The 16,758-nt window shown below is 43.8% G+C and overlaps 1 protein-coding gene across 1 annotated transcript; it reads left to right on the top strand.

Annotated features, from left to right (window-relative positions):
- The first annotated feature begins 11,688 nt into the window (after window positions 1-11,688).
- LOC147890433 (pyrophosphate-energized vacuolar membrane proton pump 1-like) lies at window positions 11,689-16,259 on the top strand. Its single transcript, XM_087390171.1, has 8 exons — window positions 11,689-11,950; window positions 12,601-13,175; window positions 13,437-13,819; window positions 13,940-14,026; window positions 14,118-14,448; window positions 14,624-15,034; window positions 15,135-15,194; window positions 15,525-16,259. The coding sequence occupies exons 1-8, from the start codon at window positions 11,725-11,727 to the stop codon at window positions 15,726-15,728; spliced, it is 2,277 nt and encodes a 758-aa protein (XP_087246297.1). The 5' UTR covers window positions 11,689-11,724; the 3' UTR covers window positions 15,729-16,259.
- The last annotated feature ends 499 nt before the right edge of the window (window positions 16,260-16,758 follow it).

Genomic DNA, 16,758 nt, shown 5'->3' with positions numbered 1-16,758 from the left:
GCCGCTGCTTCGTTGCCGCTATAGACCGCTTGCTAAAGGTTGCCTTGCAGGAGAAGCAGTACGTGGTCGTTGCCGGTGGCTGCTGCTGAGAGGTCTTCGTCGTAGGCTTTGGAGCAGTCGGGAGCCTGAAGCTTGTTATAGAGGCTGGCATGCGCCCACTGCCTCGGCTGAAGCGTCGTTCCTGTGGAGGTCCCTCGTTGGTCGATAGAGGAGCTCGTCGTTGGAGCTGGCGACTACTGCTGTAGAGGCATTGAAGAGGCTACCAGACTGTGTGTGAAGCCAGTGAGCCTTGGGCTGCCTTGACGTTGAGGAAGGAGCTCGGTTGATGCTGCTTCTTCTAGTCCACTTGCTCGCGCTGGAGCTGAGGTGCTTGTTGAAGAAGCATCCACTTGTGGATAGCAAATCAACTCTCTTTCCTCTCAAAACCAGTAGAGCTTCGGCTCTTTCTCTCAAACCTTTCAAATCTCTCCTCACATGGATCCTCACAAAGAAACTACTCAAGGGACTCTCTTACGCTCAATGAATCTTTCATGAAATGGATCTCTCTTACTCTCTCAATGACGGAAATCTCTCAAGAACAAATGACGGAAATCTTCTTCCGATGGACGGAATTTTCTCTCAACGGAAGAGAATGGAACACTCAATCTCACAATCTCTCAATCTCTCAATCACTCTCACAAGAAGGATGGCGCCTCAACGGAAGGCAGAACCATGCTCTGATACCATGACAAAATATGAAGAGGGGAGAGGAGAAGAGTGGAGATGAGGAGAGAGGGCACAGCTAGAGAGCACACCACAAATGACTAACTGTACACTAGAATTAGTTGAAAAAATAGAATATATACAAACCCTTTTTAGGGTTAGGGTTAGGGAAGCTAACCCTTTCCTTTATAGCACTCTATAAGGTTAGTGCTATGCACATATGATCACGTGATGGTGCTATGCACACATGATCACATGATGTTGAGCGTGAACTCTCAACAGACACATCCATGGATTTCAAGATGAACTCCAGCGGATGCGATTTGATCCCCAAAACCTTGCTTACAATTGCAGAGTGTGGAAATTCCAGTGAAGAACCTCATCCGATTGTGGTTGCTATCTTCCCCATAGGCATGCATGCGCACATGCTCGCAAGGACCTCCTGATACTTTGACACCAATGAAGTAGTTGTGGCAATGAAATAGTAATCTTGAGCATGGAGACGAGCTATCACAAGGCTCTCTAGGAGGAGTGGACCAGCCTCAAAGTATGCCTTCTCATTCACTTTCACCACCATGGCTACGGTCAGAGGACAACGAGTGCAGGTCTCGTTGGATGGATGCCGGGTATTGAGTGCATCCTCATCTTCCATAGTGGTTTCAACTGCTTCTTGCAATCTCTTAGGTCAAGGAGGGCCATCAAGAGGAGGAGCACCAAACGTTGTAGGCATCGCAATGGCGGGCCAAGTCAAGTACACCAAGTTTGTGGGAAAAAAATTAGATGATCCGGATGCTCATGTTTGATAGCTTGAGAAGGTGTATGGGCTCAACAATTCACTGCCCATGGCACCACTCTGACAGGAGGCAATTTTTGAGCCAACTTTAGTAGGCAAGGCTGCACGATGGTTGGTAGAGTATGCGGTGGATCACTTTGCCACATATGATCTCATCCGCAAAGCATTCTTGAGACGGTTTCATCAGGAAAAAATGATTCCGCAAACTTTGGATAGATTACAATGCTTGGATTAGGGAGATCAAGATGTGGAGGATTATGCATCCAAATTCAACTTACTCTTGCAACGTGTGCCACAAGCAAATCGGCCTGCTCAGGAGGTACTTAAGGACTACTTCATTTCAGGGCTGTCTTGAGATCTATAGATGGTGTTGGCCACAGTGTATCGGACACATACGACACTCATGGTGGCCATGGCACAAGTAGTATGAGCAGGGGAGTCTCTACACATGAGGATAGCTAAGAACTGCAAATTCTCAAAAAGTAAAACCAAGAAGAAACTGCCAAAATCTAAGAAGTTGGATGATAGCGATGAAGATTTGGACGTGGCTAGCTCTGACGAAAGCTTTGAAGATACCAATTCAGAGGAATCAAATTCCAAAGCGGAGATGAAGACCCTGTGAGCCTATAAAGGGGGTAAGGGTGCTCCAGTGGCTTTTGGAGAAGGATCACTACCTAAAGGTTTGAAATGTATCTGGTGCACTCACTACTGCAATCTTGGTCATTCCGTAGTCGAGTGTGCCCTTTATGCAAGTTGGTGTGCGATTTGCTTGACTAATACCCACAACACAGTGGGATGCCACTATACAAACCCTTAAAATGAGGACTATGGGTGAAGAGGTTTATAGAAGGGAGATTCTAGGAAAGGCTTCTAAGCTAGAATTGAAAGAAAAGAAAATAAATAAAAAAGGATGAGTAGAAGTTAGATAGTTAATGGTGATGTTAGTAAAGAAATGTGAAAAAAGCTTTGAGGGTCATAAGAAATTCATCCAAAACCATATTGGTGTAATCACCTTGACCCTAGAGTTGAATGCATCCTTGAGAGCTACTTGTGGAGAACCACTTGTCATTCCATGTGTGAACTCAAATTCAAGACCCTAATGACTTAGGCATAAGTCAGTGCCCTGTTCTATTTTGGTTTTGCTGATGGGATTTGTTGTTGATTTTGATTGGTGTATGGACTTTCCATAGTGTTTGTAGCTTATCTTCCCGACCAAGTAGCCCTTAGGCTGATGTAGTTGTGATTTGTTGAGCATGCCATGCTGAGGACTTGAAGACTATTTTCACCTAGGACTTCCACAAGTTATAACTTTATTGCTCTTTATGGACACACCTAGATCTAGCAAGAACATCATTTTGTAGACCACCAGAGGAATATGAATTGTATAGCTATTTGGGACCTCATGCAATTTGATAATCACTTCGAAGGAGAGTCACTATGACATCATTGGAGATCTTTATTGGCGAGTAGTTATCATCCCGTTGGGAGTAATGTTGCTTGAAGTTCTTTGAGATCCTTGATTGCAACAATAGGTTCTTGTGGATCTACTCCATTTTTTGGAGCAGGCTCTTGTGGGTCTACTATTGGCATGTTTCTTGTTGTTAATGTTGCACCATTGAACATTGCAATCTCCCACATGTACCACTTCTATGATAATCATGGTAAAAAAAGTGATATATGTTCTATGTATCAAATGTGAGTAGGATTGCAATGTCTCAGAGATATTTTGCTTTTGTTGAGCCCAAGTTTCAGTTGAGACAGTTGTCAAGGATGAAGATAATTCGTTGTTCACATTGGAAGGTTCTTGTGGGACTTCCATTGTGATAAGAATTACTTGTGTGGCCGATTCTTGTGTTGCTACTCTGATGATAGATGCCAAATATCTCACTAAGCAAGGTTCTTATGTGGCTCCCAACATGGATTCAGCTTTTGTCTTGGCAAGTTCTTGTGTTACTATCTATTTTTTCAAGATAGGTTCTTGTGTTACTGCTAGTTGCTTTGAAGTTGATGCAATAAATTGACATGCCTTTTGATAGACTTGCAGTCGAGCAAGCTCTTGTGTTACTGTCTCCCTATTTGAGACAAGTTCTTCTGTAACTACTCGAGAGGAGGTAGATGAACTCCCTTGCATTGATCCTCCTGCATCGGTGCTTTTCCCTTGTCCTTGCAAGCAGGCTTTTGCTATTCTTAGCATCTTTGCAGAGTAGGTTCTTGTGTGACTACTATTGAAAAATGGAACATGATTTAAATCTAATGTATGTGGGGAATATTATAACCATATATTTGCACTCAATGCCACTACCATTGTGATGGTTGCATCTGCCTATATGTTTTCTTTAAATCGGATATTGATTTAGCCAATTTAGCACATTTTGGTCTAATAATGGAATTTAAACCAATGAAAGTGGAAAAAGAATGTAGCAATTACGTCCATACACACCCCTTGGTTTGATAAACCCATCTATATCTCAAAGTGTTGTATGAAAGGATTGAACCTCATCCAATAATTTAAAATAATAATGTGATTGTAAGACTCATAGCTATGCTTCCATTAGAGTTTCTAGAATGTGCTTGTAAACATTAAGTTTTGATTGACTTGTATTTTGTATATATGTGATTGTATTTAAGTTCAATTGCTTGATTTAGCATTCAACTACATATATGGTCATAAGACCCCCACAAAGTAAGTTATATGTTGATACATGTGAAGGCATCAATATATCAAATTAAAACAAAAATTCAGAATGCAATTTCCAACTATAGGGTTTATCTACAACCTAATAATGTGAGCAAACCTTAAAAGATAGGCATCTAAACCCTATTTTAGTGGTAAGATGATCTGCTATATGGTGCCATGCTTTGTTCATATATAACCAACTAATTTTGATCTTTATGTATTAAAGATAATTTATAAATAGTTTCAAGATGACAAATAACACACTTCTTTTGATATTTAAACGTATGAAAATGACATTTTAGAAAGAATCCAAAACACTCTTTTACATGCCTTAATTTGCATGAGTCTGATGCTCTTAAGGATAAAAACATCTCCACAGAAAGGGAATGATAACAAAATATTCCACCAATGAAAGAAATTTTAATCTTAATTTTGCACGAGTTGTGATGCTCTTAAAGATATGCATTTTAAACATCTCCAAAGAAGGGGAATAAGAACGAAATACTTCAATCAATGAGAGAAAATTTTGTATTCACAATTTCGCTATGATAAACATCTTTTTTGCAAAAAAAAGAAAAGAAAATTTAATCTTGATTTTTTTAATATTTCACATTTTTGTATCTAATAATCTCTCATGTGGATATTATTGAGGTTGTCACTTAATTATGAAAGACTAGGAGCAATGACAACAATATCACAATTCAAGTGTCGAATAAGGAAAAGATGACTTATTTTGCTCTAAAAGGCGTGTTGTAAAAGCCATACATACTTTATTTTATAAGGCATTAAAATATGAGCATGTCAACATCAAGGTGTTGTTACAAAGTATTATCGCATATGCTCATATGCTCATTGTAATATGGGCATCACATCAATGTTGAAATATGCCTTCGACCCTCTTGTACCTCGTGGGGGAAATAAAGGAACCACAAACGCCTTTAAGGCTTGAGGTTATCAAGAGTCATGAATGGGTGGAGAGTATCGCATGAGGGGGATATCATCGAGGTATGGAACATGAGCATCTCCTATTGATCAATAGCAAGGTGATATGGTACATAAGTGTCTCATATTGATCAATAGCATGGAGATATGGTACATAAGTGTCTCATGTTGATAAATAATTGAGGTATGGTACATATTAATCAATAGCATGGAGATATGGTACATAAGTGTCTCATGTTGATAAATAACGTGGAGGTATGATACAAAATTCTCATATTGATCCATATTTCTTATAGGACGACAACTTTGTCGCATAATGTTGGGCCTTAAAGGAGCTTGATGGAGCAAAAGGCAAAAGTGAATGGTTGAGAATAACCAAAAACTACAATAATAATAAGTATATGCCCTATAAGAAAGACAAAGAGGTATGGATACATGTGACCTCACTAAGAAGAATAATAATATAAATAGGAATAATAATGAAAGTGTGATTTTTCCTATGTGGGTGACCTATTGAGTATGCCCACCAAAAAAAGTAATAGAACAACAATACGCCCTATTAGTTCCCCTCAACTTCTCTTGTTAAATTGAGACACATATAAACTTCACCTTACAACTTAAGGTTAAGGTTCACCTTTTATCATAAGAAACAATCTATTTCTTAGTTGGAACTAGAAACACTTTTCACAAAAAGATAGTGAAAGGCAACACGCCTCAGTGAAAAGACGAAATGCCCTTTGTTCTACTTAGTGATTATGACTATCCTTTCATAACACAATGTTCATCTTCAAACATTCTATGCAATGTGGAGGATTGGAATTTGCTTATTAAGACTTAAATCAAATCAAGGCAATCCAAAATTTGCATTGGCCCCCAAAAAAACCATTTGCATTGCCATAATGATAATAGCGATGTGTGAACTTTCATTCTACTATTGTCCCCCATGCCACGTCATGCAAAGCATGCCTTCCATGAGTTTGATGCTTGCATTGCAAGTGGGTCGGCTAGCAACTTTGAACGAAATCTAGCTTTACTCCTAAGGTTGACTTAGACGTGTAGTAAACCATAAGTCTAGTTTTGAAATTTTTTAAAGAGAAAAGCTATTTTATTGATCAAGGAGTGAAGTGCCTCCACAATTACAAGGTTGCTTTGTTTGTGTAAGAACTAATAAAACCTTATAGATTCATCATCCCAAAGCGAGCACATGGCATGACCGTGAGCCAAGGAATTTGATTCAAATCTAGATTTACTCTTAAGTTTAACTAAGACATCAATAGCCAACATTAAGGTCACTTTTTATTTTTTTGTGAAATCATTTTATTAACAAAGGAGGGGAGTGCCATTAGAATTGTAAGAAGCACACAATATGTTCCCCTACCAAACAAAAAATCAAATGTATAAGAAGCACACAATATGTACGCCTACCAAGTTTATTATTAAAAAAAAACAAATTTCACATTAATTAGTCTGCTTGCTTGTCGATTTTCTAATTAAGATATGCTAAGTCGATTAAGGCCTCGCATTGATAATTATTAAATGTCAGCAATGTCTCCCCATGCTCCCCCTTTCTTGCCTCGCACCATCGCCTCCCGATTGTTGAGCCCCTTATACACAAGCGCCCTTGCCATTTCCTCATTAGCTAATACTCCCCCTTTCCCTCCCCCCTCCCACGCCATCTCCATCTCCTGGGACCTTGACAATAGCCCCCCTTGCTCTATTCTCCCTTAAGACTCTACCACCTCAAACACATTGCTACTAGATTTGGTTGCTGGTGGACATGGTTGCCTATGCCAACTGTTGCGCTTTGAGTTATGTGCCCACTTGAGTTAAAGAGCAGAGATGGGAGAGGAAGTCTCTGAATTTCCTAGAAATCAGTGGATTAGTGGTGCATGTGGGTACTGCGGCCTTAAGTGTGAGGCCTTGAAGAAACATATCACTAAATCACTAAATTGCTCAGTGCCCCCTCTCTCGCTCGGCCAACATCCTGCCATTTCTCGCTCTCGCTCGCCCTACCACCACTTTTTTTAAGCTTGTTTAATTGTGTCTTAGGTGGGATGCAAGAACGCTATCTAGAGGTACAAGTGATAGAATGTTCCTAGGAGCAAGAGTGATGGTCTCATGTTAGAACGTCCCATGGCATTCACAAAAGGGAGACAAGGGGGGAGGTGCTGCGAGGAAGAGGGAGACGGGGCTGAGCAAAGGGAGAAAGCAAGAGGGGGAGGAGAGACAACAATGGTTAGAGGGGGTGCAGAGGGAGAGAGGTGAAGGGAGAGAGGGGGGGCTAAGCAGAGGGAGAGAGGGGGGATTGAGCAACACAAGAGAGGGATAGAAGAAAGGGAGGGAGAGAGCTCTCACATTTGACAAGGCATTCTTGAGGGTAACCCTCCCTTCCCAAATCCAACTTTTCCTTCAGTTAGAAAGCAAAAAACAAGTGAGAGGAGTGCAAGGACGTGGACGGGAAAGGGGCAAGGAAAGGCTGGGGAGGGAGAGGGCAATGAGCGAGGGGAAGGGCACTAATTTAGGTTAATTTTCCTTCTTTATCTTATGTTAAGAAAGTTAATGTGTGCGCCCTTGAGAAGTAAACAATGGAATTTTTTATTATGTTCACGTAGGAATTGCATGGCTACCAAAATAAAACTGTATAGATTAAGCAACCTAAGATAACCTAAAAGATTGTAGCTAATGTTAATAAAGTTAATATATGTGCCCTTGAGAAGTAATTAATGGAAATTTTGATACTTGAGCCATTATATCCCCCTAGAGAATTGCATGGCTACTTCATGCATCTAAACCAAAATAAATCCATATAGATTAAGCATCTTAAGGTAAGCTAAAAGATTATAGCTAGCTATCCCACTATGTTTATCACCAAAATTAGAGTATTCAAACAAGCATTTACGTGGATGGAAACATAATACTTTCTTCACAAAAACCATGGTGTAGGTCATGTTGATAAACAAGGCTTCAAGCTTACAAGCTTGTCAAATACCCTTCATCAAAGCATAAGGTCCCACCATATATTCTACAATAGACTATCATCACCTAGAGTGACCCTCCCATGAGAGTGACAAAATGATGGATCTTCAATTCCACTTTTGGAAACATTTAGATTGGTGGTTTTGTCAATTGAAGGAGCTCATTCATCCACTCTTTTGGCTCCCAATGAGATTTATGCATCATTGTCTAGGGACATTTAACATCCTTAGTTTGGAAGCCATAGAAATCGAAAGCTTCATATTATTGCTGCAATTGGCCCCCATAGCATCTGGAATGCGATTGACAACATGGCAAAAGAGAAATGAACACAAGGTCAAAAGGACAACAAGAGAGACACACTGGCTCAGGTTTAAACCATTTAATAGAGCTTTGGAGGACATACTAGAGCTTTGGACATCCACACCTCAAGTCTTCTCATTGTGGGAAGGTGACAACTCATGATGTTTAAGATTCTTCCACTGTAGTGGGAGGCCATCATGTCCATATGTGTTGGTAAGGTAATTGCTTTTGACATGCCCCTAAGATAGTGGATGATGATTATTTATTGTAACATGTCCCATGCTACATTAAGAGGATGTGCTTCTCATGAGGGATGATGTTTTGTGTGAGTTGCATAGATTAAGAGTGAGTTGCAACTACCACTAACTCACTCATGTGGCTTGCTTTTATCTTACCCACCCACATATTGTAGCATATCATCAATGGTTGTCGGTTCGAGGTAAGATATAGAAATGCCTCCCCGTCTCTCATGTCTGCCCCTCGTGCTTAGAATTCGTGAGTCATTTGATGTGGCATTATCCTATTGCACGTGAAGTGTGGCCCAAAGTAGAGAGAGCCATCCTAGTGAGGATCATGGCTAAATTCTATCTGGGGGCGACTAGAAGATGGTACTTCTTGGCAATGATGCACATCTGTTGGTTGCTTGCTGGCCATATGTCCATGCATCAGTTCTCTTAGCGGTGTGGGAATTTTGTAATAGTCTGGGGTTCAAATCTTGGAAGGGTGGTGACAGTGATGGTGATGCAAGTCAAGGGTCTCCTCTATGATTTTGGTTGGCTCCTATCTCTCAAAGCGCTGGTGGTCAGCATGAACCTTATTTTGATTGGCGTGCACATCAATCTGTGACTTTTCTTGCTGCTTGCAGCAATGGAGGAGGGTGTGTGGCCCATTTTGTCTGCCAATTTTTGTCCTTGGTCTTCTTAGGGCTTGACCAGCCCCCGCCGCACGCACTTTTTGTGGGGAAAAAAAAACTTCTCAAAGTGTGAAAGGTGTACCTCGCACAAATTTACCCCACTCACATATTATGGCATAATGAGTAACTATCAAAGAGTTGCCAAGGTCCTAGACTGTACTAGCTAATTCTTGTGCTAGCTAAAAAAACTTGGCCCTAATAGCAAGGACTTGTTGGTGAGGATTGAAAACCATTTGACAAAAATGAAGCTATTTAACGAAAGTTAGCTATGGCAACATAGGTGTGCCAGTGCTTAAATGAGCTAGTTTCCCCCCCTTACTCTGTGAGCATGTTCCCATGGTACAAATGGGGGCCCTCCACTTTTTACGATAAGCCTAAGTTTGTGCATAAGAGGAAGTTCTCGTGTCTTTATGAAAATTTAGCCTTCATCTATGCCTTTATTTCTACTACGCTGTTTTGTCGTGTTTGAGAGCTAACAGGATCCCTTCCAACTGAGGAGCAAGGCAACTTTTAAGGCTCTTTGCTATTCTTGATCTCCTCGCTAAAAGTGCTCATCCCTAAACCCTTCATGGGAATGCCCTCTAAGGCATGCCTTCTTCTGAAGATCTCTCTCTCTCTCTCTCTCTCTTTTGTGAGCAAAAAGTAGAAATTTTTATTAGGAAAAAGTAATTACAAAATAAAAGCGCTATGCGTGAAAAAGACGCTCAAGATTGAGCCAACAGGACATCACAATTCTTCCCAAAATACTGCAAAGTCCTTCGGATAGAATCGTTTAGATCCTCCTGTAATGGCATCGTCAAAGGCACATGTTGAAAGATGACTAGATTTCTTACCTGCCAAACATGATGAATAACAACAGAGCGAACCAAGGACCATATATGTAGTTGGTGGTCCGGCATTCGACCTCTATCTCCTAAAAGAGCCACCTTCCATCACCGCTCAACAGCAAATCCACGTGTAGCCAACCAGGGAAACACCGAAAGCCATAGAGGACGAATAACCAAACATGACCAAAAAAAGATGAAAGTGGTTTTCAACGTTGATGCGGCAAAGGGAGCAGATTGGAGATATATCCTAGACGCCATCGGGAGAGCCTATCCTTAGTAGGTCAATAGTCGCCAGAGTGTAAAGTTAAACTGAAAGGAGGAAGTGGAAGCCCACACATGGATCACTTGAGCTTCTCATCTATTCTATTGAAAATTTCACAACTTTCTTGCTACACCTAGATGCTACACAACCCTAAGTTAGCTTAAGAGAAAAATTTTTGGCCACCAAAAGCTTTCAATGTTCCCACATAGAGGCCCTAATTTTTTGGCCTGCTCGTAGGTTGATTATCTCCACCTATTACTCCCTCTTTCTCTCTCTTTCTATTTGAAGGCAAGCCCATCCACCTATTTCTCCCTCTTTCTCTCTCTTTCTTATTTGCAAGCCGACCCCCCTTTCTCTCTCTCCCCCTCTTCTCCTTCATGCACATTGAACTGGTCTCTCTCTCTCTCCGTCTCTCTCTTTTCCAAGCTAGGCGGGCCTTTTGAATGCTTTACGAGCATTCATCGTGTTTGGATGGGGAATGTATTCTAATGCGCTAATTATTGAGGGTGGTAGGTGTGGGGGGAGTTGGGTCATGTGAAGGGTGGGGTGTTCGTGTGAGTTGGGTCATGTGGAGGGCGAGGTCCCGCTAACTTTAGCACGGCCCGCTAGATTTGTGGGCTAACTTTAGAGGGTTTTTGATGGGCGCTGCGCCGTGCGAGCTTTTCGTCCGCATGCAGCGGCGAGATCGTGGGGAAACAAGAAAATTCAGAATGGGCTTGACGGGGTGGATGTGAGGAGCTCGGGAATGGTGAAAGCGCGAGCCTTGAAGAGCGGGGAGCAATTTGGCAAAGCGGGCAGGGAAAGCTGGATCGGGGGGGGGGGCGGGCGGGGGCCGCGAAAATCGGCGGGGATCCAAGGTCTCGCGGGGAGTAAAATAATTGGCAAAGCAGGAAGGGAAAGGTGAATTGATTTTTTGCGAGGGGACAAGAAATTTTGACGGATGGAAAAGTTGACCAGAAGCGAGGCGAAGGAAAACCGGGAGAGAGGCGTGAAATCGACGCCAAGGAACAGGAGCGGTAAAAAAGAAAGAAAGAGAGGGAAAGCTGTGTGGGTTGAGCGCCTGTGATGGAGCTCTGCGCACGACCGCAACCGCAACCACCAGCAGGTCGACGCCATCGCCATTGGCCACCGCTTTCCTCCACGTTCTCCCCAGTGTGTTCGCTCTCCAGCCTCTATCCATCCAGCTAGCATCCCGCCATTCCCTTTGCCAGTGATTAAGCTTTTTGAACCCGCTCGAGATTCACAGCCCTCGCTCGCGCTCGCCATCTCCATTGCGCGTTGCCTAACATTTCCTGCTCCTGCTCCTGCTCCTGCTTCTCCTCCTCCTTCGCCATGCCTCTCCTCTCCGTCCTCCTCACCGATATCTTCATCCCTGCCTCTGCTCTTATCGGTATCGCCTTCGCCCTCCTCCAATGGTACCTCGTCTCCTTCGTCTCCGTCTCCCCTTCCAAAACCACCGACAACGGCCATGGCGATTACCTTCTTGAGCACGAAGAGGGCCTCGGCGGCTCCGAGGTCGTGGCCAAGTGCGCCGAGATTCAAGAGGCCATCTCGCTCGGTGATTAGCCGCTCTCCTTCTTCTTCTTTCGTCTTCTTCTTGTGCCGCAGATTTTCTGTCGCTAGATCTTGCGTCGTCCTTTGCAATGTAGCTTGCGAGGGGCGTAAGAACTCCCTTCGTGTGGCTTCAGCAGCAGCATGCGCTGAGCTACGGCGTTTAGACTTCTGCTCTTGCCGACATTGTTATCCCCATGTTGTGTGCGGCGATCTGATTGCATAGCATCCCAGATTGCGTTAGAGCTTAAAATCTCCTGGCTTTTTCAGAGGCGATGAAAGAGAAGATGAATGTGGGAAAGGTGCCCAGTTTCCACAGATGGTTGCGGCTTCAAACATCTGTGGAAAGCGTGCACCTTTCCTCATTCATAGCGTCTGAAATCGTCGAAACATGAAGAATGGAGGAACAAATCGAGAACTGGATTTGAAAGAGCTTGAAGCTCTCTGATTTGTTGCTTCATGCTTCACGTTCCGATCCAAGTTGTTGGTTCATGGTTCAAGTTTCGATCTGCGCAGACTTTGCAGCAGAAGCTTTCGATTTTTCGGTTCATCTTCCACGTTTCGCTTCGAGCTCAGTAAGCTCGTAACAAGTTCAGGTTCCTTAACTTTCTGGATTCGTCGCTCTGCTGAGAAGCAAGGTGCGTGCTGTGGTTGCAGGTGCCAATTCTTTCTTGCTCACGGAATACAAATACCTGGCCATGTTCCTGGGCGCCTTCGCGGTCATCATCTTCGTCTTCTTGGGATCCGTCGAAAATTTCAGCCTGTCTACGCAGCCTTGCGAATACGATTCCTCGCAAGAATGCGCCCCAGCGCTCATAACCGCGGCCTTCACCACGGCAGCCTTCATCCTGGGGGTCCTCACGTCGGTCTTATCAGGCTATCTGGGCATGAAAATCGCAACCTACGCCAATGCTCGAACGACACTGCAGGCCAGGAAGGGCGTCGGGAAGGCATTCATCACTGCATTCCGATCTGGAGCCGTCATGGGATTCCTGCTCGCCGCGAACGGTTTGTTGGTGCTCTACATCACCATCAACTTGTTCAGGTTATATTATCAAACTGAATGGGAGGGTCTGTTCGAAGCTATCACGGGATACGGGCTTGGAGGATCTGCGGTTGCTCTGTTCGGAAGAGTCGGGGGAGGAATTTACACGAAGGCTGCGGATGTGGGAGCTGATCTGGTCGGAAAGGTGGAGAGGGGCATCCCCGAGGATGATCCAAGAAATCCAGCGGTAATGTCACATTCCATAGCTCCGTTGCTTTCTCTGATTTATGGTTGAAATACTTCATCCAAGACAGAAATTTCGTCGATCACATAAGCAGGAGCGATCGTCATGAATCAAAAAAAAGATCACCAGCTGAAATCTGGTCTTCTCTCTAAGGGCTAATCTGTCTGTGTCTGATGAGGAGCACGGTTTTCTTACCCAAATCTGTCTTCACAGCCCAAATCTCGTCTTTTGCCGAACTCATCTCGTTCTTCTTCCGTCCTGCAGGTCATCGCAGACAATGTCGGTGATAACGTCGGAGATATTGCCGGAATGGGCTCTGATCTCTTCGGTTCCTTTGCTGAATCTTCCTGCGCTGCCCTCGTCGTGGCTTCCATTTCCTCTTTCGGCACTACTCACGATTTTACAGCAATGTGCTTCCCTCTGCTAATCAGCTCTATGGGTATCATTGTCTGCTTGATCACTACTTTGTTCGCTACGGATTTCTTCGAGATCAAGAACGTCAAACAAATCGAGCCCGCTCTCAAGAGGCAGCTGATCATCTCCACTGTGTTGATGACACTCGGCATCCTTCTTGTCTGCTGGGTGGCACTCCCAACTTCATTCCACATATACGATCTAGGCAGCACTCCAAGGCTGGTGCAGTGGTGGTAATGCCCTGTGGATGCTCGATGTTGGCTACGGTCTTAGAGTCCAAGGGTACTTTTGCTGTCTGTCTCGGAGTTGTTTTTGTATTGTCTATCAGATGCTTAGCGATGCGGTTGATTCAGGGAACTGTTTTTCTGCGTGGGAGTCGGACTCTGGGCGGGTTTGATCATCGGTTATACTACCGAGTACTTCACGAGTAACGCATACAGGTATCGTTCGAAATGGGGTGTTTTGCCAGCGTCAGTCCGGTTGTGCACTTTATGGAAGTTCAAATGCTGATGCGATGTACCTGTTTCGCAGCCCTGTGCAAGATGTAGCCGATTCGTGCAGGACAGGAGCAGCAACCAACGTCATTTTTGGCTTAGCTCTAGGCTACAAGTCTGTTATCATTCCCATTTTTGCCATAGCCGTTGCAATTTATGTGAGCTTCGCGTTGGCTGTTTTCTATGGAGTTGCGGTAGCAGCGTTGGGTATGTTGAGCACCATTGCCACGGGCCTGGCAATCGACGCGTACGGACCAATCAGCGATAATGCGGGTGGAATAGCTGAGATGGCTGGGATGAGCCACACGATTCGCGAAAGAACTGATGCTTTGGATGCTGCTGGTAACACTACGGCAGCAATTGGAAAGGTATTATCCCGTCTGAGATCGTTTACGATCTAAGTTAAAGTTTGTGCAACAGATTGTCCGGCGATGAAGTGTATTGAGTTGCTTTTCGATCGGATCTGCCGATGCGGTGTATCAATTCGCTGTCGACCTTGAAGGTAAATTTCAGGAAGAGATGTTTATCTGCCATGTTCTGCAGGGGTTCGCTATTGGATCAGCTGCGCTAGTATCGCTGGCTTTGTTTGGAGCTTATGTGAGCCGAGCTTCGATCACCACAGTGGACGTGCTGTCTGCGAGAGTCTTCATCGGATTGCTTGTGGGAGCTATGTTGCCGTATTGGTTCTCTGCCATGACGATGAAGAGCGTGGGCAAGGCAGCCTTAAGCATGGTGGAGGAGGTGAGGAGGCAGTTCAACACCATCCCTGGCATCATGGAGGGCATAACCAAGCCGGACTACGCAACCTGCGTCAAGATTTCCACCGATGCGTCCATCAAGGAGATGATTCCACCTGGGGCTTTGGTCATGTTGACGCCCCTGATTGTTGGCATCTTGTTCGGCGTGGAGACACTTGCAGGAGTTTTGGCCGGTGCTCTGGTTTCCGGCGTTCAGGTATCGCGTTCTGTTCTTGAAATTTGCTCTGCATGTTAGTCATGGGAGCTGCTGTGCTGTGATTTTGCATCTGAACGTTTGTTTCTGCCGTGTGGTGAAGATCGCCATCTCTGCGTCAAACACTGGAGGTGCCTGGGACAATGCCAAGAAGTACATCGAGGTTCGTCTCTGGACTTTCTGGCGTGAAATTTCTGGATCTTCAAAGCTTTGATGATGGGACTCGTTGCCACATATGTTGTCGCAGCTATGAAAGCATATAAACTGCGCAAAGTGTGATTGTTGCAATTGACGGAAAGGATAAACAGGATAAATCAACCGGAGATGAAAGGCTCAGGATAGATAGGATAGGAGATGAACGGACGATAAAGTTCAAAATCGAGAGCTTGAACGATAACAGAAGTGAATTGCAAAGGAGGGATGAATAGGATAAATCAACCGGAGATGAAAGGACGATAAAGTTGGTGTTGACGGATTTGTGCGGATTGTGTAGGCGGGAGCATCAGATCATGCGAGGTCGCTGGGTCCGAAAGGCTCAGATGCGCACAAGGCAGCAGTGATAGGCGACACAGTGGGGGATCCGCTCAAGGATACATCAGGCCCGTCGCTCAACATCCTCATCAAGCTCATGGCTGTGGAGTCCCTCGTCTTTGCTCCTTTCTTCGCAGCTCATGGCGGCCTTCTCTTCCGGATCTAAGGCTTCCATCGACCTCGCTCTTCTTCTCCATACCAGAATTTCTCCCTCTGGTTTTTCTCGCCTTCCGGCTTCTTAGGTTCTCTTTTTTTCCTTCTCTTTCTCTCTTCGTTTTCTTCACAGAATGATCGAACACCGCAGTAGAAAGCCGTAATCACCGGCTTTCTTCTTCTTCTTCTCTGAAATTTGAGGTTGGACGCTCGGAGGCACTCTCCTCCACAGAAATTTCTCTCCCCTCTCCTCTTCTTCTCAATTTTGCGCTTGCCATTGGAGTAGCTTCACCATTGCAATTCTTTCTTTCTCGAGGAGCTGTGTAAGACATTCCATTGAATTTTGAACCGGAACATTTCTTTCTTGAAGACACACCCTCAAAATGGAAATTTATCGTTTATCGGCGAACATCTTAAGACAGTCAGTTTCTCTCTCTCTCTCTCTCTCTCTCGCGTACACACAGTGACAGACATAACACGAATACATACACATTGGTTGTAGTCACACACACAGGTGTCTTGGTTTCCAAAGTCTTTAGATTAATGGTAAATGTCTTTATATTTTGCCATCCCCTCGCCCAACTAATTAATTAATATGTTTTTTTGAAAATTTTTTTGGTGGTAAAGTTAAGTATATTAAAAGAAGTAATTACAGTTCACCTTCCAAAGTGAAGGTATTGGCTTTAACCCATAGCCTTGACAAGGCATTACAAGCAAGTGATTTTTTGAATGTTAGGGGCATCTATTTTGTGGAGTTTTTCATAGGAGAGAAGCTTACTACCTACATGTGCGTTTACTACCTACATGTGCTAAATCGTGGATATTTTTTAATCACGAACCTAGTGGAGACTAGTACAAAACTAACACCGCAAAGGTCATTGCATGCTTAGCTTATGATTGACCAAAGCTTCTTGTCTTGAGCAATGATATGCCAAACTAAGATTATGTTTTAGAAGCTTTTTTTTTGAAATTGAAAGTAGTTTGCTCTTATATTACTTAAAAGACCCCAAGGGACATTTCATACAAAACACATTGTAGGCAGG

This window comes from Dipteris shenzhenensis, chromosome 19 (genome assembly GCF_047967505.1).
Source record: "Dipteris shenzhenensis isolate YYH24624 ecotype China chromosome 19, Dip_SZ_1.0, whole genome shotgun sequence".
In the NCBI taxonomy this organism is placed as follows: Eukaryota; Viridiplantae; Streptophyta; class Polypodiopsida; order Gleicheniales; family Dipteridaceae; genus Dipteris; species Dipteris shenzhenensis.
The sequence above is the reverse complement of the archived record's forward strand: the minus strand, read 5'-3'. Positions and strand labels throughout refer to the sequence as shown.

What these genes read in the sequence shown, in the direction of transcription:
- LOC147890433 (XM_087390171.1), top strand. Translation starts at nt 11,725, where the DNA reads ATGCCTCTCCTCTCCGTCCTCCTCACCGATATCTTCATCCCTGCCTCT. An exon ending in ATGATCCAAGAAATCCAGCG is followed by an intron (nt 13,176 to 13,436) that starts GTAATGTCACAT and finishes TCCGTCCTGCAG; the next exon opens with GTCATCGCAGACAATGTCGG. An exon ending in ATGCCAAGAAGTACATCGAG is followed by an intron (nt 15,195 to 15,524) that starts GTTCGTCTCTGG and finishes CGGATTGTGTAG; the next exon opens with GCGGGAGCATCAGATCATGC.